This window comes from Populus trichocarpa, chromosome 1 (assembly GCF_000002775.5).
Source record: "Populus trichocarpa isolate Nisqually-1 chromosome 1, P.trichocarpa_v4.1, whole genome shotgun sequence".
Taxonomy (NCBI): domain Eukaryota; kingdom Viridiplantae; phylum Streptophyta; class Magnoliopsida; order Malpighiales; family Salicaceae; genus Populus; species Populus trichocarpa.
In genome coordinates, this window is record NC_037285.2 from 48,314,856 (window position 1) to 48,337,520 (window position 22,665).

The following is a 22,665-nucleotide window of genomic DNA, read 5'->3' on the forward strand; positions in this document are numbered from 1 at the left end:
AATCAAGTTCCTTTCATAGCACAGGTGTCGGTTATACCATACGGTTTGGCTATGAAAGTGCCAAGTATTTGTTGTACCAGGGGATTATACAACATAAATCTAGATTAACCATTTAACAAGCAAAGTATTAAAAGTGAACAAGATAACAAATACAAAACATGTTAGTATCAAACATTAAAGTCCATGTTGAGTTTATACTATACTTATTCTTATACCATTAGTATAACCTTTTCACCTTGACATAATAAACTTAACTAAACATAATGAAAGAGAGAAACATAAATAAACAAGAGAAGAACATAAATAAGATATAAGTTAACTAAGTAAAGGAAAGGAAATGAAAAGTATAAACAAGAGATTAATATAAACAAAACTTAAGCATTACAAAAATATAAAGAGAGAGAGCAAGAACATGATTTTGATATGAAAACCAAGATGCCTAAATGCATGGCAAATGCCTCATTCTATAGGCCAAAATTCAGAACTATTGATTTGATGACTAATTGTTGAGTTGGTGGCCACCTCTTGACTTGGTAACACTCCTTATCTTCTTGTCTGCAAAAAACGTCATTCCTAACATCAGAATTTGAATAGATAGTCTTCATGAAAGTTCTGGGCAATTATCTCAGCTTTCCAACAAAACAAGAATCGGTGCATTTGGACTTCTAGAACTCGAGATATGGGCTGAACACTGAACAGTGTCTGAGTTGCAAAACAGATTTTATCTCCTCTGTTGTTGCTACCATTTGAACTAAAAAATGACGCTTTTAAATCTTGGACTCTTCATGGAAGTTTTAGGCCTATGTCTTAGCTTTTCATACATATAAACTAGACCTAAATCCAAGTTCTACAGCTCCAGTTATGATCCAATAACCGAATGGTGTTGCAGTTTGGACTGAACCAGCATCTCTTTTTAAGCTTAGCCCTTTATTTGTCTTCTCAATTTCAGTAGTTAAACTCATCAATCAATCCTTTGATTTATGTTATAGGCCTACATTTAAGATGAAAATTTACCATAAATTAAAGGTATTTTATATTATTTGACATGTTATTATAAAACATGCTCTAGTTAAGGAGTTATTGATACTTTAAGTGCAAATGATGATATAAAACCTTAATAAAAATATACTTTTAAATACTAATTATGATAACTTTGAAAGGGTCACTCATTTGCGATGCTCTTCTCATTTTGGTATTTCATCTTTTAATTTTGACCTTAATCAACAAACTTGATTTAATTGTTCTTTAATTGTGTAAAAAAAATGCATAATCATTTAAAATACAAGTTGGGGGATTAAAATGTAAAATGTAAGAAGTTGAATAGTGCACGTGTGTATATTGGAGTCTCTGTAATTTAAAAATACAACATGTATGATTAATTACGTATGCAGGTACACATGTAAGTTCACACCTAAAATATAATGACAAATTTAGTTATTTAAGTATTTATTGTAGTAGTAGTTTACAAAATTAATAGTTTTTTTTTATTAATTTTGAAGTGATAGTTTTCAAAATCTTATCGTGTTTGGGAGCAAATGGTGTTTCACCCATGTTACGGTTGAAATTTTGAAATTTGAGTGTTTTAACCTCCATCTTTTTATTAAATAGGAGCAGCAAGAGGAAAGATGAGAAATGACTTGACCGAGTTGAACACAACATTTGATCTCAAAACAGTTAGCTGCACGCTACTTGAAGGAGAAGAGATCTTCTTTGGAACTTTCATTGACAATGTCAGAAACTGCAGATGAAATTGACAGTGATGCTGAATCTGTAGTGCCTTCTATTTATGTGGGTCAGTTTGCTCAATTACGAGTCTTCAAAATGTTTGCTTTGCACTATGTTGTTCATTCAATCTGCAACCTAACCGATGAAGAGTACACTCGTTATGCTTTTACTGAAGGGAAAAGATTTCAAGATTCCTTTGAAATTGTAGCTTTTCTTAAAAAAGCTTATGAATCATTCTCTAATCTAAAAGCCCAGAGGATGGCCTGCTTCTGTGGGTTCCACATGGCAAGGGAATACTTTGTTGTGGGTGATTTTAGAAATGCAAAACAATTACTTGATGGTGTTGCTCTTCTATACAGACAAGAGGGTTGGGCCACTTTATTGTGGGAGTTCTTGGGTTATCTGCGAGAGTGCTCGAGGAAATGTGGTACAGTGAAAGAGTTTGTTGAGTACTCTCTTGAATCGGCAGCATTGCCAGTGCCATCTGATTCTGGGATCCAGTCTTTCAGGCGCAAAGAATGTGGCCCAGCTGGTCCCGCAATTCTTGCACAGAGAGAGATTATACACAAGGAGGTTTTTGAGCTTCGTAGTGGAGAAACCAGGTTAGCATCAGTTGAAGGCAATACTGATCTCAAAGTGAATGAAGAAAATCCTCTGCGTCTTGAGATTGATCTAGCCAGCCCCCTTAGATTGGTACTTCTTGCTTTAGTTGCTTTTCATGAACCAATGTTTAAGCCAAGGTGGTGGTGAACATCTTTAATACTTGTTATCAATTCATTTTCAATTTTGGACATAAATGGCCTTATAAAATATGTCCATATGTGTGTGCTGATTCAACCGTGTTCCTTTTCCTATGAAACATCAAGTCCCAATACAGTTCATCTAGCAATTTGACTGGGTCGAATTGGCACCGCCTTTCCTTAATCGTCAAAGATGATTGATCCTGTTGAAGGATTGAACATTTGGAACTTTTTATCATGCCTCCTCTTCTTGTACAAGGAATTCCTTGCGGTATGATTAGTGAGCTCATATGCTAATAATGTCAATATTTGGTTTAATGCAGAACAAAGTGGGAAGCTGGAGTGCATATATGTTATTGCAAAAATGAGACCCCACTTCTTAATCTGTTGTGGGGCTGAAAGTCCTGCTTCAATGGAGGATTTACCTCTTTGGAAGTTTGAGGACCGTGTCGAAACTTTTTCAACCAAGGATCCTGCTCTTGCATTTTCTGGTCAGAAGGCTGCCCAGGTGAATGCTTCGCATTTCCTGTTACTGTGGCCTCCAAGGATCATGCCATATTCTCCGTCGAGTTAAAAATCAATCTGGTCGATGTAAAAGGAGGTGGGCTGTATAGTCCAAGGGAAGAAGAACCATTCTCTACGGAGAGCCATCATGTTGAACTTCTTGGAGTTACTGGGCCAGAAGGAGAAGATGAAACTCTAGTGGGTCCTGACAAAATCAAGAAAATTCAGCAGTCTTTTGGTTTGGTTTCTGTTCCTTTTTTTAAAAGATGGCGAATCATGGTCCTGCAAATTAGAATTAAGTGGCATCGACCCAAACCAGTTATGCTCTTTGTATCATTAGGCTATTTTCCAGATAGCAATGAATCAACTTCACAAAGAATCCATGTCCACAAGAGCTTGCAAATTGAAGGAAAGACTGCTGTTGTGTTTCGCCATCAGTTTATGCTGCCATTCCGCCAGGATCCACTTTTGCTCTCAAGAAGAATCAAGCCTGTTCCTGGCTCTGATCAGTTGGCATCACTTCCTCTGAATGAAACTAGTATACTAGTTATTAGTGCCAAGAACTGCAGTGAGGTGCCATTGCTGTTGCAGTCAATGTCTATTGAAGTGGATGATTGCATTGAAAGGCCATGTACCCTGGAACATAGTGGCATGGATATTTTACATCCTGCCCATCTTGTTCCAGGAGAAGAGTTCAAAAAGATTTTCACTGTCATTCCTGAAGTGGAATCTTCATGTCTTGATTTGGGGTCATTGTCATTGAGATGGAGGAGAAATTCTGAAATGGAAGATCTATCTACTTCTGCTGCCACACAAGAGTGGGTTTTGACCAAACATAAACTTCCAGATGTAAAAGCAGAGTTGCCACCATTGGTATTGAATCTGGAGTTTCCTCCTTATGCTGTTCTTGGAGATCCCTTAATGTACTCGGTTAAAATTCGGAATCAAACACGATTGCTTCAAGAGGTCAAGTTCTCACTAGGAGATGCACAGGGTTTTGTGTTATCTGGGTCTCACAGCGACACAGTTATTGTTCTTCCAAAATCTGAGCACGCACTTAACTACAAGCTTGTGCCATTGGCTTCAGGTCCACAACAATTGCCTCAAGTTACAATGATCTCGGCAAGATATTCAGCTGCATTTCAACCTTCCAATGCTGCATCTACTGTTTTTGTCTTCTCCTCTAAACCTCAGTTCAAGACAACTGATATCAGAGACAACAAATCGGAACCCGTTGCTGCCGAGTAAATACTGTTCCCTTTGGTAGTAAATATTTTGCAGAAATCGGGTTCCGTCATTGAAGGATGCAGTTGCTAATAAGTGTATCGTTGCTCTGTCTATGTAAGGATGGTTAGTTGTTGATTGGACCTCATCTGTCTGGAGGCTTGAAGAAGGCAAATCCAGTAAAATTCTATTATTTGGATGAAATCTCTTCAGAGAGCGCCTGAGTTTGGGATCCTCAAGCTTTTCTAACAATGCCCTCTCATCCATCCCGGTATGTCATCTTTTTATTGTCAATTTGTTAAGGTTAATACGGATTTTGATTTGCATGTTTAGGAAGATTGGTTTCCTGGTAGGACATTCTTATACTCTAAAGGACATATGATTCAATGTGTAACCTTAGAGTAGGTGATAAAATTGCTAGACAAATACAGTCCTGTTTGCTAGGTGTCAATTTACAGATTTTACAGCGTAGATATGGAAGTTGAAGAATGCATCAGACTATAAAAAAAAAAAAAAAGTAATCAATTTTATAAAAAGATTTACTCCAATAGAAGAAGATAATGTAACCAGGGTTAAAGTAACAGCAAGCTTGTAATAAAAAGCAAACCGTGTCGCAAGGCCTGTCATAATTTTCTTTCTGCCATCTTTACGAAACACCTAGACACATAATTGAAACCTAGGGCAGTAGCTACCTCGGGCATATACATATCAAAACACAGAATTTATCATATAATTAAACAATATCAGATGAAAGATGATGATTGTAAAATATGTTAATCACTGAAAAATCAGTAGTTGAAGGAAGTAATTGCATTGTTAAGATACCATTTAAATAAAAATAATAGGAAATTGTTTTTGTTATTTTCAAGAGATTTAGGGTGCAAGAGAAATCAGATGGTAGTGCATGTTCATTAAATCATCATCATGGTAATTTGATCACAGAAACTATTACGATAAAACATCATCATGTTTTTTCTTGCATACTTAACCAGTACCTAGATCAAAAGCAAAAGACACAGTAAATCGAAAGCTGAAAGGCCAAAAAAAAAAAAAAAAGAGTGAAGAAGAGAATCAGATATATGAACTGTCAAACACCATCAAGCATCAAAGAGAAGATGCTTGTAAGACTGGGGCGACAACGAATATCATCATTTTCTTCCTTTTCAAAAACCCATTACAGAAATGTAATAAAATAGATTGTCGATCTAGCACAAAAGGAGAGCGATGAGCTGCCGTGAAAATTTTTGTGGCAGAAGAGGGAAACGAGGGCTGGTTTAAATAGGGATTTCAAGGTTTTAGGTTTTGAAGGTTTCATGGGTTTGTTGGGCCCAAGTTTAGAATCTCTATTAGGTAAATGGGTTAGAGTTCATTGGGTTAGCAGCAGGATCGCTATGGGCTTTAGTAATATGACTTGGAAAAAGCCATATTTATAATCATTTTTAAAAAATAACAATGGTTATTAAATTATTTTTAAAAAAATAAAATGGTTTTAATTATAGCTTTCTCTTAAAAAAAAAATCCGGCTAAATTTGAATTAGAATCTGAAATGCTTAGAAATTAGAATAATAGGATGTTCAATTGTCATGCAAATCCATGAGCACCTTCAGCTGGTCTTTTCTGCACAAAAGCAGCATGGCACTGTACTGCATTGCACAGCCACCTCCCGGTAGCTTCTCGACGAGCACATAAAGGGCTAGAACCAGCTCCTTCAACATTCACTTCCTTACCTGAATGGTTTCAACAACACACACCGGTATGATCATACCATGCAAAATATTTCCAACAAAGTGTGTTAGTCATATGTAGCTCTGCGTTTAACAAAATCACCATGATTTTGTATTGATTTAAGAACAGATTTAGATGGTGAAACTCTCTTTCGAGAACACCTGAAACCTTCGCTGCATAATTATATCAGCAAGCAGGATTCAAGGTTACAATATAAAACGAAACCACAAAATGTCATCTTCTTGAGCTTTAGAATCGAAATCCTTGATCACAGTGGCTAGCAACGTTGATAAAGCATTGCCTAATACATCACTGCTGTTGTTACTGGATTCAGATTCCCAAATGAAATATAAAAGGGAATTGGATATTTAAATGGGCTTCTTTTGTAATGGTCTATTTGGGCCAGTCTAGGGTTGGAAATGGGCTAAATAAGTTTAATTATTCCAGCAAGTAAGGATGGGAAGAAAATGCTGTCATTGTAGCAAAATCTCACCTTTAAAAAAAAAAAAAAAAAAAAAAAAAACTGTTATTAATATTAGTAGCATGTCATCAAATTTACGGTATTGATTTTGTAATTACTAGATATTTAGCTTGTGATGTATAATATTTTTAATTAAAAATATATTAAAATAATATTTTATTTTTAAATTTTTTATATCGCATATAAAAAAATTGAAAATCACTTTAAAAAATATTAATTTAATGGTTTTAGACGAAAAGTAATCTGAAAAACACTTTAAAAACCAGAAGTTATCACAATATCAAACGGACACTTAAGAGAATGTTTGTTTTTGCGGCTGCTTTTGCTTTTGAAGCAGACCACAAAAATAAATAGTTTGGTTAATTACTAAACATAATTTATTGTGGGACCCATTACTATTTACGTTTAAACGCAGGGTAACAAAAGGCAAGTTGAAGCTGCTTCTCCTTCTTCTGCCGTTTTCATTATTCGTGGCTAAATCGGGTCCGATCCAAATCTAAATGCATTGGACCGGGTCCGACCCAATAAAATAAAATAAAGTCTAATTTTTTTTTAATTGTGTTTTATTAAAAAAACTAATGTTTAAGATTATTCAATGGCATTACATAATTAAATTAGAAGGAGATCGCATGATGACGTAGCATTTGCAGAATTTGATCGCAATCCCAATTTTGTTCCTCATGATATTTTACCTGATATTGTTCCACGTTCAGGAAACCATGGAAACTGTAGTCCTTGTCGGATGAATTTCGTACGTGATGGAATTACATATAGTTTAATGGAAGAACAAAAAATACTTTATATAAAATATGTTTCATGATGTAATAACAGTAGTTAAATCTACAATATTTCAATTAAAAACCATTAACATTAATATATGTATTTTTTTTGTTATTTTATAACCTCAGTTTGAAAAATATTCTTAACCAAACACATTAAACTACTTTTTGTTCAACCTCAATTTCAACTATAGTTTTAATCAAATATATATAAATACCAAATCAACCTCAATTAAAAGTGTTTTTTTCTAAAATTACTTTTTTCAAATCACAACCACAAAAGGCTACCATAATACCAAATACAAGTATGTGTTTGACATTGTGGTTGTGTTTTGTAATTGTGGTTTGAAATTTAATGTTTTTTAAATGAAAAATAATATAAAAAAACACTTTAAAAAATAGAAGCTATCACAATGTCAAATAGACACTTAGTATATGTTTGATACTATGGTAGTTTTTGTAATTGTAGTTTGAAATTTGATATTTTTCAGGTGAAAAATAATATAAAAAAACATTTAAAAAATAAAAGTTACCACAATACCAAACAGACACTTAAATGTTTAGCATTGTGATAGTTTTTATAATTGTAGTTTGAAAAAAATAGGTTTAATAAAAGTTATATACTATCATTTTTTTAATTAAGGTTTCAATACATAATTTTTTAAGCGGGTTTCATGAAAATACATTTAAGTGTATTTTAAAAGTATATTTGATTTGAAAATATATTAAAATAATATTTTTTAGTGTTTTTTATAATTTTGATAAGTTAATTTCAAAAATAAAAAATATATTTTAGTATATTTTTAAATAAAAAATATATTTGAAAAAAATACCCCCAAAAAATTGACTTAACTACACGGCTAAAGTTCAGATTGTTAATTCTTATATTATATCACAAAAAATAGGAATGGACACCAATACCCCTCAAGCGTGACTTAAGGTCGGCACGGATTAGGGTTTCTGAAGCCCTCAAAACCCTCTGCCTATAAAATCTAAAGACACCCCGTTTCTCTCTCTCGAAAACTCTCTCTACAATATTCGGCTATCAGAAAAAAGAGACCCACAAGGAAACAGAACCCTGATCCAAGATGAGAGCTAAGGTAATTTTCTCTGTATTGTGTTTTGTTTAGATAATCTAGTCTGGTAGATGCATTGAGTATCTATCATGTTTGCTTAAATCTCTGCTCCAAGCTCCATTTATTTTGTCTCTTTTTTATTGTTGGAGAAGTTCTTTTTAATCCTGTAATCTAGGGTTTTAGTTTTTGGCTATATGATACAAATCTACGTGTTCTTTTCTATTCTAAAACTTGTGGTTTGTTGGGTTACAACAATACTGGTTTTGCTTTCCTTTCTCCATGCTCAAGAAATTGTCAATAATGTTGAAGACACTATTTTTATGCTATGTTGAGTTTGCTTTACAATTGTTTTTTTTTATTTTTAAATTTTGGTGGTTTTAGCTTCTTTTTTTCCTGTGTAATTTGGTTTGTTTGATTTAAAATCTTCTGAAGCTGTCAAAATCTGGTATCTAGTCATACATGTAATGGGTTTATGTGTTTGTCACAGTAGCTGTGTTTGTAGAGGAAAATTTGGCTGATGGAATTTGAATGTTTTCAAATAATGTTAAACTAGCTAGAGGAGTCCGTTTTAGAAGTTGGTTGTGCTGTTATTTAAAATCTACTGAAGCTGTCAAAATCTGGTATCTGGTCATACATGTAATGGGTTTTCGTGTTTGTGACAGTAGCTGTGTTTGTAGAGGAAAATTTGGCTGATGGAATTTGAATGTTTTCAAATAACGTTAAACCAGCTAGAGGAGTCCGTTTTAGAAGTTGGTTGTGCTGTTATTTTGGTGAATGTCTCCAATGGAGAACAGGCAATTTCTATAATCATAGTTCCTTCAAGTTACAAACTAGTAAATAGATAGCTAGTTGGAGGAATCTGTTTTAGAAGTTGATCGTGCTGTTGTTTTGTTGAATGGCAATTTCTATGGTTACTTGAACTCTTGAAGGCACTATAATTATAGTGCCTTCAAGTTTCAAGCTAGTAAATAGGTTATAATTTATCTCACCACTCAGTAACTTAACTAATTATCATGCAATTATGCTATTTAAGCTGTAGAGAAACTATTTTTGAGTGATTACAAGCTAGTGAGTATTTATATTAATTTCATTGTAAATATTTTATTATTTTGTTAATTTGAAGACGCCATAAGTATAATGCCTTTAAGTAACCATAGCAAGCCTTAATGATGTAAACTGTTTTGTTGTTTTTGTTCTTTTCAGTGGAAGAAGAAGCGTATGAGGAGGTTGAAGAGGAAGCGCAGAAAGATGAGACAGAGATCCAAGTAAGCTGTGGACTTGGACAAGATGGAGCTTTCTGCTGGTATATATGTCTTTGATTGCTGGTGGCTTTGTGCTGCATGAAGCTGCGAGAATGAAGGATGTGTATTAGGGAATACTTCCATTTGTTTCATCATCTAGGGTTTTAAGACTGCTTCTGCAACTAGTTTTCTGTTGGCTTAAATTTTGTGTTGTATTTGACTTGCTTTTGTCTTTAATATTACTTATGAATGGAAATGACCGAAACTTGTTCAATTTAAAGCTAGTTTCATGTTGGAAAAGTTGGAAAATGTTTTTAAGTGTTTGTTTATGACATGGAAATAATTTATTTGTTTTATTTTTTTGCAAGTTTATTAAAAGAATGAAAAACAAATTTTATAAATAAAAAGGTTTAATGAAAATAAAATTAAATTTGTTTTTATATATTATTATAAATAAAATAAAGATAAAAAATAATTATAATTTATAAATTATTTAAATGATAAAATTAAAATAGTAATTAAAATAATAGGGATAAAAAATAATTACAATTTATAAATTATTTTAAATAAAATAAATAGCAAGGATTGGATCTGATAATTAAAAAATAAATTTAAATAAATTCAAAATAATATATATAGTAATATTAAATTTGATATAATTAATAAATAACATGATATTTTTAAATTTTTTATAATTTTTAAAAAATATTTTTCTTAAGAAATAAAAAAAAACACCTTTCTAGAAATTAAATTAATATTTTTTTTTATTGGAAAATATTTTTTGTTGATCAATTTTTTTATTAATTTTTTTTAATAATTTAAAAAGTAATTTTTAAAAAATCAAGAACAAACATAGCCTAATACAGTTATCTTTCATAGATGTGTTTAATCATGGTTTAGTTTAGATCTTTCTGGTGTGGACCTCGGAATGCACTAGGCATCCACTTGCTACTACCTAGTAGAGATTAGTAGAAATGCAGGGAACGTGGGGTGTGGCATTGGCAAGCTTTTTAGCCATTATGCCTTGGAATAACACCATGTTGATTCATCTCTACCGAATTGAGATATCTGTTATTTGGTATCTAGTAATTTCAAGGATTGTTTACTGTCTTGTGGATTAACGATGAGTTCAGATGTTCGAGGTTATGGCTTGTGTAAGCCACAATAAATGTTCAAGCAATGCTTGCGAAGGTTCATAGCTAGGTAAAGGAATTGATTTGCTAACAGCCAAACAAGGGATTCGACTCCTATATTATGTAACTACTGCCTGTGGAGATCAAATGGTGGATCTATTTTGTAGAATGCTCTTCCAGTTTTTCTACCTCAGTAAATGGAATTGCGAAAACTGAACAAAAGCAATGCCAGCTTCTAAATTCGTTTTCCTTCCCACTGTGATGAGGGAGTAGAGAGCCTGAATGATTCTTGCCTGAGTTCTGCTTTGAATAAGACGGCGGGTGATTTCGCTTGATTACCTTGATGACCAGCTGTGGTAAAATGGCAAGTAAATGGAACGAAGCGCACACATACACAAATTAGGGTGAAGGGGCCAGGGTGACTGCTATGATATATGCTCTCATGCTGCACGGCGGAGCAATTTACATCAACAGAAATGACACAAAATCAGGTACAGAACCTTGCAAGAATTTACAGGTCAACCAGGATCACACTGCACCCAATAAATAAGCTGAGATACATCATTTTAGATTAAGAGCGAAAAATCCAAGTCAGAATGAGTAAATTATACAATCATATGCCACATCAATCATGAGAATCAACTTGTACAGCATAAAACAAAGATGCAAGTTTTCTGCGCAATGTTCAGCTCACAGAACATAGGGTGAAGCAAATATAGGAATAGTACTACATAGTCAAGAATCCTAGTGCTTGAACCTGTGCTCCTTCCTCGTGCTCAAAACATTCAACACAAACCATTGCTGTGGCTGTCTCTTTCGTTTTCAATACGCAGGATCCTTGATTCCCCAGTCTTGATCGGAAGGTCACGGTATGAATTTCTGATGAAGCATGGGCATTAGTATTGGTGAACACCCCGTTGCCTTCTCAAAGTATATCTTCATTCCATGTTCCCTTTCTTGTTTCTAATCAGGATGATGCACGTAGTTTTATACCGGTAAACCCTTGAGGTCGTATTGCATAACAAGTCTTTCTACTGTATTTCGTCTCATGACTTGTCTAATGTACAACTCTTTTAAAACTTCTGCTGCCAACTCCTTTTCTTCTTCATGGGCAATCCCTTCTACTAAAATAGTATAAGTTGTTTCATTAGGTGTGTATCCTTTCAAAATCATCATCTCAAAAATCTCCAAGGACAAATCTGTTCGACCAGATTTACAAAACCCAAGTATAAGAGCATTGAAATTGCCAAGAATAGGCCTATAGTCATTTTCTTCCAATAGCCTGAAAATCTCCAAGGCCTCGTCTAGCATTCCCTCAACACACAATCCTCTAATCAAAGATGAATAGGTATAAGGATCAGGAACAAATCCAGACTGTATCATCTCGTATAAAAGCTGAAATGCTGGATATGTGTTCCCTTTTCTACACAAGCTCGAAATCACACCTCTGTAGAAGTCATGGGTAGATGAATTTTGCTTATTACCCAAGCTTTGAATTATGGAGAATGCCCGTTGCACCCTTCCCCCCTCACAGAGCACAGCAATGGCATTAAACGTTCCATCATTGGGATTACAGCAGTGATGAATCATTTGATCTAGACACTTAACCACAAGGTCTGCCTTCCCCTCTTTGCAAAGATGAGAAATTATAGGATTGAAGGTTGCAGCAGAGGGCTGAAATGATGCCCTCATCATTTCATCCAAAACCTGAAATGCATGTTGAATCCTGCCATGGGAGGCAAGTGAACCAATTAGTATATTGTATGTGACCAGAGATGGTGAACGCTCCTCCGAGTCCATTTCAGCTACAAGCTCGTTTGCCTCTTCCCATCTTCCTTCACAGCACAAGCTCCTCAGTATAATATTACAGCTCACAACATTCGGATTAAATCCCTTTGATGGCAAATCCCTGAAGAACTGAATTGCCTCTTCCGTCCTACCTTCCTTGCACAATCCAGTTAATAAAACATTGTAACTAACCAAGTTAGGCTTCCCGCCCTTTGCAATTATCCCATCCAAAAGCTTCATCGCTTCATCCACACCTCTCTCCTTGTAAGCTGCTTCTAGCAAGAAAGAATGAGTGAATTCATTTGGGACCAACCCCTTTCGCATCAGCTTATCTAGTAACTGCAAGCTTTGATTCAAGTTTCCATGCTTGCAAAGCCCTCTAACAAGCGAATTATAGGTAACCGTATTGGTTGGACAGCCATTTTCCTCCATTTTCTCAACTAACTGCATTGCATACCCAATATTCCCTCTCTTACACAAATTGTTCACCAAAAAAGTATAAGAAGCTGCATCAGGAATAATACCAGACTCAATCGTCATTTCCATCACCCTCGTCGCTTTCTTCATCTTATTCGACTTGCACAAATCATACAACAGCTGTGTTGCTTGAGCAACATCAGGTTTATGACCCTTTCTAACAATAAACTCCAAATGAAAAAATGCATCATTGAGCCTAATATCCCTATTTCTTGTGTCCTTCCTACCAACCTTCCAATTGGACAGTGTCCAAACAGAGTCTTTAGGGGAAATTGTAATATGGGTTGATGCCAAAACTCTAGTGAAACCTTTGTTTTGCGAAAAAGAACGGAAATTTGGGACATTAGAGAATAACCCACAAGCTGTTCTTAGAGTCTCCGGAGAAGGGTTTGTTAAAGGAGACACTGAATTCACCAGAGTTGCCATTGCAAACAGATAGTAACAAGCAAAATTCAAGATTTCAGCTTGAAACCAAAAATATCAAAACTTGGTGGTTTTCTCAAGTGGTTAGATATCAAGACTTCAGATAAGGAGCAATAATGAGTCATAAGGACGCGTCAAACATCGAAAAAAAAGCAAAATCTGAGAGAAAGATAGGGTTAACATACACTGAGGATCATCACCACTTGTTCCATGCAAAAAGTTTGAGACTTTTTAAAGAAATGTTGAAGGACAAAGGTAGGTTTTTATGTTTTTTTCTTACGTGTGTTGCTGTTCTTCTGGTCCAGTCCAGTCTCATTCAATCCGTATATTTGCAGTCCTTCTGTTATCCTCCTCCAAGTGTTTGCTTGCTGTAGATGAGCCCATCAAAAACAGAGAATAAATAAATAAATAAAGTCTTATTTTTTAAACTTCGTTCGTGTAGAGCAAGCGTTGTCGTTTACACGATGATTACTAGTCGTTTAGTCCCACCCAGCTTTTGGACTGGGCTTGGGCTTAGTAACTCCCATATAATTTTTGCTCTCCTTATTATTGGAATTTCATTTCAAGCACACGGTCATTATCTGTCATCATCAGGTCAACCCGATAATATAATTTAAATCACATTTATTTTTTTAATTATTTTAAGTATTAAACCGGTAAAATATAAAGATTTATCCGTTAATTTATAGCTCAGTTGACTTAATCATATTTAAGTCAGTTTTAGCTAAGTTAGCTTCAAGATTTTTTTTTATCTAAAATAATATTATTAAAAAAAAATATTTAGAATATTATTATTTCAATTTTTTTAATGTTTGTTTGATATTATAGTAGGATATTTTTTAAAGTATTTTTTATTTTAAAATGCATTAAAATAATTTTTATTTTTAATACTAACACATCAAAATCTAAAAAAATATTAAAAATATTAATTTATTATTTTTTAAAGGTAAATATATTTTTAGAAAACATTACTACACTCTTCAATAAATTATTAATTAAAATAATATTATTTTAGAATTGACTTGAATTAATTTTGAGTTTTTTAATTAAATTAAATAAAATATTAAATAAATAAAATCCATTTAATTCAAATGAGTTTCAGCTGTAGTTCATTTAAAACAAATCCAATCTCAATTTTGGTCAAATCAATAATAATAAAAAAATATAACATTACTATTAATTGAAGTATATATAAACATTTTAAAATATTTTTTTGATTATAAATATATTAAAATAATATTTTCTATTTTTTTAAAAAAATTATTTTTAATATTAATATATTAAAATTAATTTATGTTTCTTACAGTTTTTTTTTTTAATGCTTATATCCACCTTTTTCATCTTAATCACTAAACTTCCTTCTTATATCTGAATTTGTTTGTCGATTTTTTAGAGACTAATCAAAAGTAAAATAAATTAGAAAAAAAAAAAAAACTACTTTTGAGGAGATTTGTAGGAGAACAAAAAAGATAAAAAGGACAGAGTAGTGACGACTTACGTGAAGCAAGTTGCGGCGGTGGTCGGTGTTTTCTTCCGGCTATATAGGAGTATGACATTGCATTGCAGCAAGCAGCTAAAGCATCATTAAAAAGAAAAAGAAAACCCACAAATTCACTGTAATTTATTTATCTATTTATTTTCTCTAAATTTTACATCTTTGTTTTCGAAAACAAAAACAAAATGAGATCTTCAAAACAAGCAGCAGCAGCAGCAGCAGCAGCAGCGACAGAGAACAACAGAGGCATAAGCGGTCACATGTTCACTCTCCATCAACGTCTCTATCATGCTCTCAACCTCGGTACCAGGTCTGTTCTTTTTAATTTTAATTTTAGGTTATTTTTAGGTTTTGATTATGAATCAATTTTGTGTTTAAAAATTGACAGATATTCTGAAGGAAAAGAGTGGAAATGGAAGTGTACAGATATTGAAATCCAACGGCATGTCGTCCGCTCCATTTCTTCCTTCATTGAGTCTGCCTCGCCAGACACTTTACATCATCCTCTTGTTAAGGTAACAAACATAATTACTATGATTCTTGTTCTAATTGAGGTTAGTTTTTTACAGTGAAGTTGTTGTTGTTATCAGTGTTGTTTTTGCTGTTGTTATCAGTCACACTTAAAAATCCAAAACATATGCGCTGGCGAATGCAGATTTGTTTCGATCTAATTCCGAGCATAGCTATTTATTGATGTGCTGGTTTTATTTAATTATAATCCAATTGATTAAGATTTATCAGCTTTTATGCATATCTTCCGTGTTGATTAAAACTTTTATGTGCTGAGCATCTTTCTTTTGCTTTTGAAATTTTTAGAGGATCAACTCGTTGACTTACGATGGTGTGTTAAGAAACAGTAAACTAAATATACTAATTCTTTTCACCAAAACCTGAATCTTAACTTGCATGGTAATGTGGTTGTTATCACTTTGAATATGTATTATGATTCATTGGAATTAAATTTTTTGATGAAGTAACATTTGTAAGCTGTTAGTTAGTGAGAGTGTTGGTATCTCTAGTGTTATTCATTAGGAAACAAGGAGTTTTTGGATGATATTTGATGGGACTTGCAAAGGTTGCATGTCTGTGGTATTATCTCTCACTTAGTTAAAGGTAATGATCAATAATGATAGTTTATACGTTAGTGCATCTATCTTTTGCCTTCAATTTTCAGGATTCCGTGGCCGATATAGTTTGGGCATTGGTATGGATTCTTCAACATAAAAGTGAGGCTGTATTGAGTATAGCAGCAAATGTGGTTGTAAAGTTGATCCGCATTATACCCAATTCAATACTGCAACCATATTCATTGTATCTGGTTCACCCTCTAGCATCCTTGCTATCTTCCTGTCGAATGGAAGTCTCAATTGCTTGTGCCACTGCTTTGAATATGATTCTCTCGAATCTGAGTGCAACCAGGGAGAAAAGTGTTTGGGAGATTCTGAGTGAAACAAAAACTGTTTTCCTTATTGTTAGTGGTATACGGGAATTTTCTGGTGGTCCTATGTCTACTGAATATTTCCAAGAGATGGCTTCTCTTTTGAGTACAATACTGCAAAAGTGGTCTGCTTCTCGGTTCTCTGTCTGGAATGATACTAAATTGATGGAAGTTCTAGAGGCTATGCACGAAAATCCTGATGTTTCCATTAAGGTTGCACTTTTGAAGTTATATTCAGGGATAGGTATAATCATATGCACTGAGTTCTTCTTTATGAATTCTATAAGGCTCAAAATTGTTAAACAACGACTCTTGATTTGTATGCCAGCTCTATGTGGTAATGGGGCCATGAAGCTTCTTCAAAATGGGGAAGCCCTTCTACAAATGATGGTTCTCTGCATGGGTAGATCCCGCCCTCTTTCTGTTCAGATGGAAGGATTTAGACTTGCCCAACGCTTAGCGGTAATAATTGTAAACTGTTCTTTCACAAGATGTCTAATTGAGACACGTTAACTGTGTGTAAGTTATTGTGCATCATCTATTGCCCAGACAAATAAACAGGGATGTTTAAAAATGCTGAGCTTATGCTGCGAGCCTATTGTTAAAGCTATAATTGATGGAATGACTGGATGGACCTTGAGCTCGGGGAAGATTGCAAATGACCAGATGTCTTTGTTAGTGGAAGCTTGTCGCTTGGCTCTTATAATTCGCTGGGATGGGGAACATCATGATTATTTTTGGAAGAAAGGAATTGACAAGGTCCTACTTGATCTTCTTCTTGAAAAGTTTCAGAATGGACAGTCTGTACACCTTTTGACACTTGAAGAACAGATGTCTGAAGCACAGGAGGCTCTCAATGCTGATGTTCTTCTTGTTTTGAGGCCATACATGTGGGATATTCTCGGATGGCTGGCAATAAACTGTAGGGAAGATTTCAACCCCAACATTCATAGTCATGAACTTCTCATTGATATGCTTATTAGATGTGCATGGTAATATACTGCTCATATCTTCTAAACTTGCCTTGTTTTCCTGGAGCCAAGTAGATTTTTAATATCCTAGTGATCAACCTTTGTGTTCTGGACCCCTTTCTCCTAGTTACTGATTAATGCTTCTTTTTGATTGCATATTCCTTTGATAGCTTAACTTTTACGGATTTAGTTCGTAAAGGATGGCAAATATGCCAAAGTGATCTGTCCGAGACGTTCAGAAGTGAATCAGCATCAAGGGCAGTTCTTATGATGATTTATTCTCCCTGCAAATACATTGCATCAAAAGCCAGGTCTATGCTGTCTGAAATTCTAAAGCCAACTGGCAAGGAATATTTGAAACACTCGTTGCGCGTTCTCAATTTTACATTGACAAGGGATAATTTTGGAATACCAGATATGCTTCAAACTGGCATAAACTTGGTGGCTTTGACATGCTGTGCTTGTTTGCCATGGTACCGAAGTTACATTGTTAAAAGTGAAGGAGTAAAGACACTACTGGCTTTTATAAAGTGGTGCCTAAGCAATGATGTCCATATAGGAAGGCTGAGCTTTGCTCCTCATTTGCATAATATATTCAGTCAGAGGCTTTGTTGTTGGGTGTGCAAGGAAGACTGGGAAGGCAATGACATACTTTTATTGTATGGGTTGTGGGGGCTAGCTGAGTTACTACACTATGGATCTATAAGCAAAAATGTTGACATTTTTTCTGGCCAGGTGGAATATACTGAAGCTCAGTTTGTTAGAATGCTTCAGGAAATTTGCAGTGACAACTCTGCTCTTGGGCTGAAATGGAATGCTGCATACATTCTAAGTTACTTTGGATTTTATGGTTTTCCTTGTAAACTTGGGAGGCGTATAGGGAAGGCACTTGATGAGAATGAATTTGCAGATACACGAATCATCCTCGCAAAAGGGGAGTCTATGAGTGTTCATGGTGTCGTTCTTGCCATTCGATGTCCATCATTGCTGCCTCCTGAAGAATTATCTCATGATGAGAAAGCATCTGGTGGTTCTTCTTATCTTCACACATTTAAGAAAGATATTCGCTTATCTTCACACGTTGATAACCAGGCACTGTCCAAGTTGTTGGAATTTGTTTACTTAGGATATCTGCATGCCGGTGATGAACATGTGAAGAAATTGAAGATTCTTGCTAAACATTGTAGTTTGCAACCTCTATCAACAATGCTTGGCAGAAGACGTCCAAAGTGGGGCACTCTTTTCCCCATCTATGATCTTACCCCTGCTCTTGCTCCGACTGGGCATCACTTTTCGTATGGTTTGCTTCTTGATTTGTGCCTAAGGACATTTTTCATTGTGTTGGATCAGCGTGTCTTATCCTTTTACATTTTTGTTCACTAAGGTCTCTTGAAATGATACGTGATCCTCTATAGAAGGGTAATTGAACAGGCAGCCTTTGGGCTTTTTCCTTTCTGAGGCGCCCTCTAGTTTGCATTTGTTCAGTGTACACGGCAGTTGTGATAGTTTATATTGCCATTCTCTGATTTTAACTTGCTTTTTGTACAATTAGTTGGAATTCACCCTTCAACTAGGCACACACAAGAGAAAAATCATAGATGTTTTCCAAAATGGCTTTTATTTTTTCTTCTTTATTTCCTTCCCTTTTTTCTCATGTCCTTGTGTTATTTTTTTCTTCTTATTTTTATTTTTTTATTTTGACTTGTTTCATATTTTTTTTTGTCAAATCTGTGTTCAGGTTTGCAGTTTAGCTTGTACTTGTTCCTGCCATTTATATCTAGCTAAGCAATGATGGGTGTACATGTATATTCTAGGATTACACTGTATGTTCTAGACTTGTGAGATAATAATTTTTTATATCATGAGATGGTAAATTGTAAGCTCCACAAACTGTTTTTCCCAGTGGTTAGTTGGATCTCTTTTATAGTCTACAATTAGAAGAATAGATGGAGCTCAACATAAAATCATTGCCTTTTCTTATGTTTAAATCTTTTCTAACAGCACCAAACTGCTTTCCAGCAAAACTAGATAGCGTGCTATACCCTTGATGGATAGTTAATATGAGATCTACGCTGATGGACCTCGTGTGTGACTCTTTCCCCATAAGTTTGCTAGCCTGTCCATCCAAGTCAAAGGAAGAGTTCCCCCACCCAGAAAGGGCTTTTCTGCTCATTCCTCCTGTTACTTGTGAATCTTCTATTGCATGGGATTTATGGTTTTAAATTCTACAGTTTATTTGGTATATGCATCTTAGTTGATAGGATGTTTGACTAAATTTGTAACTTTGGAATAGAAGTTTTTAGGTGAATCTGTATTGTGTTTGCTACCTTCATGTGGCTAATCTTTTGGAGCTGTTGGTGTAATTCAGTTTGTCTCTGATTTTAGGGACATCATTTTGAAGCCAAAAGAAACTGAATCAATCTGCTGGAAATGTAGAACGTGCTCCCTGTCATTGCCGCACATGCATGCTCACAAAGTTGTATTGTCATCTAGTTGTGATTATTTGCGGGCTTTGTTTCAATCAGGCATGCGAGAGAGGTACATGCATTAGTGTTTTGAGTATAGAACTTCATTTCACACTTGTTTGTTGGTTCATTTAATTGATTGAAAGTGTTGAAACTTATAATACAACGTCAAGGGTTTGTCTGCATCTTATTGTATGCAGCTGTGATAAATAATTTGCTAGGCAGCTTACTATTTTATTTTCTTATTGTCCAACTTATCTTGTATTTGGGGAAAGTGGGTGCTACGTGGTGAGATTGGAAGAGTCTAGGTAATCCAAGGGCATATGTGTGTATGCAGGACATAGCTGTCCGCTGCATGCTAAAATAGTGGGATATTTATCATACAAGTATTCACCTATGGTGGACAAGTACTGGGTTATGGAGATTTCACGTAGTGACCTAGCTTGTTTAGCTTTCTTGCAAGTCTTTTTGTAACTGGTATTCATATTATAATAAACAATCTCTGAAATAGTAGTTTTAGAAGTCTTTCTTTTCTATGTTTCCTTGACAACCGACATTCCTGCTCTCCAATTTCATTGCTTTGGATTTTTTTTTCTTCCTGTTTTTGTGACATTTCTCATGTTATTTATGCATACAGTCGCTCCCAAACCATAGAGGTTCCTGTCAGTTGGGAGGCAATGATTAAGCTAGTGAACTGGTTCTACACTGATGAGTTGCCTAAACCTCCCTCTGGTTGTTTATGGGATAATATGGATGATGAGGAAAAGCTACATCAGCTGCAACAATATCTGGAGCTTTGCTGGCTAGCTGAATTCTGGTTTTTGGAAGACGTTCAGGATATCAGCTACAAAGTGATTGTATCTTGTCTGGATTCAGCCAGACAGCTGTCTATTAAAATAATCAAGATTGCTTCAGAGTTATCTCTTTGGAAATTGGCTGAAGTTGCTGCAAATTACCTTGCCCCTTTCTATCGTCAACTATGCCACACAGGTGATCTTGAAGCACTGAATGAAGAGCTAGTTGATATGATTCGTGATGCCTCTGTTCGGCTTTCTCAAGAAGGGTAGTGAGACTTTCCAAGTTGATTTACTTTTCCCTGGATGGTTTGAATTTTCGAGCACAAGACAGAAGTTGAAACTTAAGATCTCCAAATGCAACGGAACTGAGGAATGCAGATGTGTTTGCCTGCCGGTGAGTTCTTGTATAGTTAGACATAGTTTTAATGAAATTAGGTTTTGATACTTGGTCTTCTGCTAATCATTTTACATTAATTCCACAAACCAGGGTCATAGTTTCTAGCATTTCTGGGAAGAGCAATAGACGATAGTGTCTTTTGAATTTAGGTGCTACTACTTTATGACTTACCCACACTACATTGGTGGAGGGCGCACTTATTTGCCAATCTCAAATCTAAAATTTTCATGGGTATTTTTCAGGGTTCAAGATTGCAACCTGGGGAACATCGATTGATTTTCATTTCTTTTGTGACCAACAATCTCTGTGCTGCGTTTTATCCGAAGAGTCGGATAGGTTCCTATCTTGTATCGAAGTGCTTAACCACTCGAGTGCTGCGGATAACAAGTTATACTATATGAAGCAGCTATTTCATGTTGTCTTGATTTAGCAATAGACCATGAAGGATCCATAGCCTTCATAATGGCCATTAACACCATGCAAGGCCTGCTAGGATATCGGATGATCAATCTCCACATCATCATAAATCGTTTGAGTCTCCAAAACACCAGTATATTGACCCCATATCACCATGAAAAGGAGGCAATATTTCTGCTAATCGCTTGCTGTCAATAGCACTAGCAAGTAAATTAAACTCGAGCCGGTGAAAAGATCCACGAACAAGTGCATGAAAGCTGTAGCTATTGTTGAGAGTTCATGCCTCAGCTTTAAGAATATTAGCAAGATTTCCAGCTCCCAAATCATGGTAAAACCTAGTAGCCTTAAATTGATTTCTTTTGGAGATAGATCCAAGTGAACATTATTCACAACCCATTTTCTATTCAAGTGGTAGGAGAATAATGCACTCACCTGTGACAGGATTCAATATGCACATACTAGGTTTATACCAAGCTGTTGAATCAGTCTCACGTAGACAAATCAAAGCCGTCGTGTGCTTCGATCTCATACAAATACCTAAAAACTAATGCAGGAGATTTTGGAGAATATGAGCTATGAGATGTGGATTTGTTAAAATTAGGTCATCTGGAATGTTTAGTAGATATATTTATTTATCGATCATATGAAAAGAAGGATTTTTTTTACAAAATATGCTGAAATTTTATTAAGATATTTATAACCAGCTGAGGTTAATAATATCCTCAAATTAGACTTAAAAGATATTATTTTTGAGTTTTTAGTATTTTCCTATATAATTTTGGTCTTTTTTTTCTCTGTATTTCCCAGCTTTTTAGTTTTTTTTTTCTTTCTTTTCAAATTATTTTTAGAAATTACTTTTATCTCTCGGTTACAAGTTATTTGTAGAATAAGTTTTTACTGATAGAATATTATTCAGACTTTTTACCTTTTAGTGTAAGAATAACAATACATCTAGGGTTCATTCCTTATTTAATTAGTTCAAGCTGCGTTACGAAATGGTTGCCAAATCATAATCCAAGTGCTCAAAAAACAATCATCATCGCATCTCTCTCCATGAAGATTTCGCAAATGGCACTGTAGAAGAATCATATTTGAAACAATGAAAGAAAGCATTATTATATATATCATATGAGCTAGATAAATTAATAACCTTGATTAAATAATATTTTTATTCGGTCCGGTCCGGGTCGTTTTGAAATTTAAATAATATAACAATAACAATGAAATCTAAAAAATATTAATTTATAGAGCTTAAACTGATTGTTTATGATTTGATTTCTCTTACAGCTTTACCGGCTAGTTTAGCAGAAACCAAATCCTAAAGATTAGCAGCTTATCCTTTCCGAATTCGGAATCATAGTTCCACAAG

At 34.7% G+C, this 22,665-nt stretch overlaps 2 protein-coding genes, 1 long non-coding RNA gene, 2 other non-coding genes and 1 pseudogene across 11 annotated transcripts; 3 read left to right on the forward strand and 3 right to left on the reverse strand.

Moving 5' to 3' along the window:
• Positions 1 to 1,653: 1,653 nt before the first annotated feature.
• LOC18096012 (uncharacterized) lies at positions 1,654 to 4,664 on the forward strand (annotated as a pseudogene).
• Positions 4,665 to 5,077: 413 nt separating this feature from the next.
• On the reverse strand, positions 5,078 to 5,169 carry LOC112326337 (small nucleolar RNA Z195/SNORD33/SNORD32 family). The gene has a single exon (XR_002979973.1). It is a non-coding gene; the product is annotated as a small nucleolar RNA Z195/SNORD33/SNORD32 family (small nucleolar RNA).
• Positions 5,170 to 5,261: 92 nt separating this feature from the next.
• Positions 5,262 to 5,349, reverse strand: LOC112326310 (small nucleolar RNA U31b). Its single transcript, XR_002979958.1, has one exon. It is a non-coding gene; the product is annotated as a small nucleolar RNA U31b (small nucleolar RNA).
• Positions 5,350 to 8,092: 2,743 nt separating this feature from the next.
• Positions 8,093 to 9,775, forward strand: LOC112327302 (uncharacterized). Its single transcript, XR_002981468.2, has 2 exons — positions 8,093 to 8,278; positions 9,458 to 9,775. It is a non-coding gene; the product is annotated as an uncharacterized LOC112327302 (long non-coding RNA).
• Positions 9,776 to 11,171: 1,396 nt separating this feature from the next.
• LOC7480369 (pentatricopeptide repeat-containing protein At1g79080, chloroplastic) lies at positions 11,172 to 13,724 on the reverse strand. Its single transcript, XM_002300509.4, has one exon. The coding sequence runs from the start codon at positions 13,317 to 13,319 to the stop codon at positions 11,616 to 11,618; it is 1,704 nt and encodes a 567-aa protein (XP_002300545.1). The 5' UTR covers positions 13,320 to 13,724; the 3' UTR covers positions 11,172 to 11,615.
• Positions 13,725 to 14,728: 1,004 nt separating this feature from the next.
• Positions 14,729 to 21,298, forward strand: LOC18096014 (BTB/POZ domain-containing protein At1g04390). Of its 7 annotated transcripts, none has more exons than XM_024586814.2 (9): positions 14,736 to 15,121; positions 15,200 to 15,326; positions 15,986 to 16,711; positions 16,799 to 17,241; positions 17,391 to 18,515; positions 19,606 to 19,758; positions 20,323 to 20,876; positions 20,970 to 21,028; positions 21,122 to 21,298. In XM_024586814.2, the coding sequence occupies exons 1-7, from the start codon at positions 14,997 to 14,999 to the stop codon at positions 20,750 to 20,752; spliced, it is 3,129 nt and encodes a 1,042-aa protein (XP_024442582.1). In that variant the 5' UTR covers positions 14,736 to 14,996; the 3' UTR covers positions 20,753 to 20,876; positions 20,970 to 21,028; positions 21,122 to 21,298. The 7 variants fall into 7 exon arrangements, with proteins under 7 accessions (XP_024442593.1, XP_024442588.1, XP_024442582.1 ...); XM_024586819.2 differs by lacking the exon at positions 20,970 to 21,028 and having other exon boundaries at positions 14,737 to 15,121; positions 15,986 to 16,493; positions 16,578 to 16,711; XM_052456006.1 differs by having other exon boundaries at positions 20,323 to 21,028.
• The last annotated feature ends 1,367 nt before the right edge of the window (positions 21,299 to 22,665 follow it).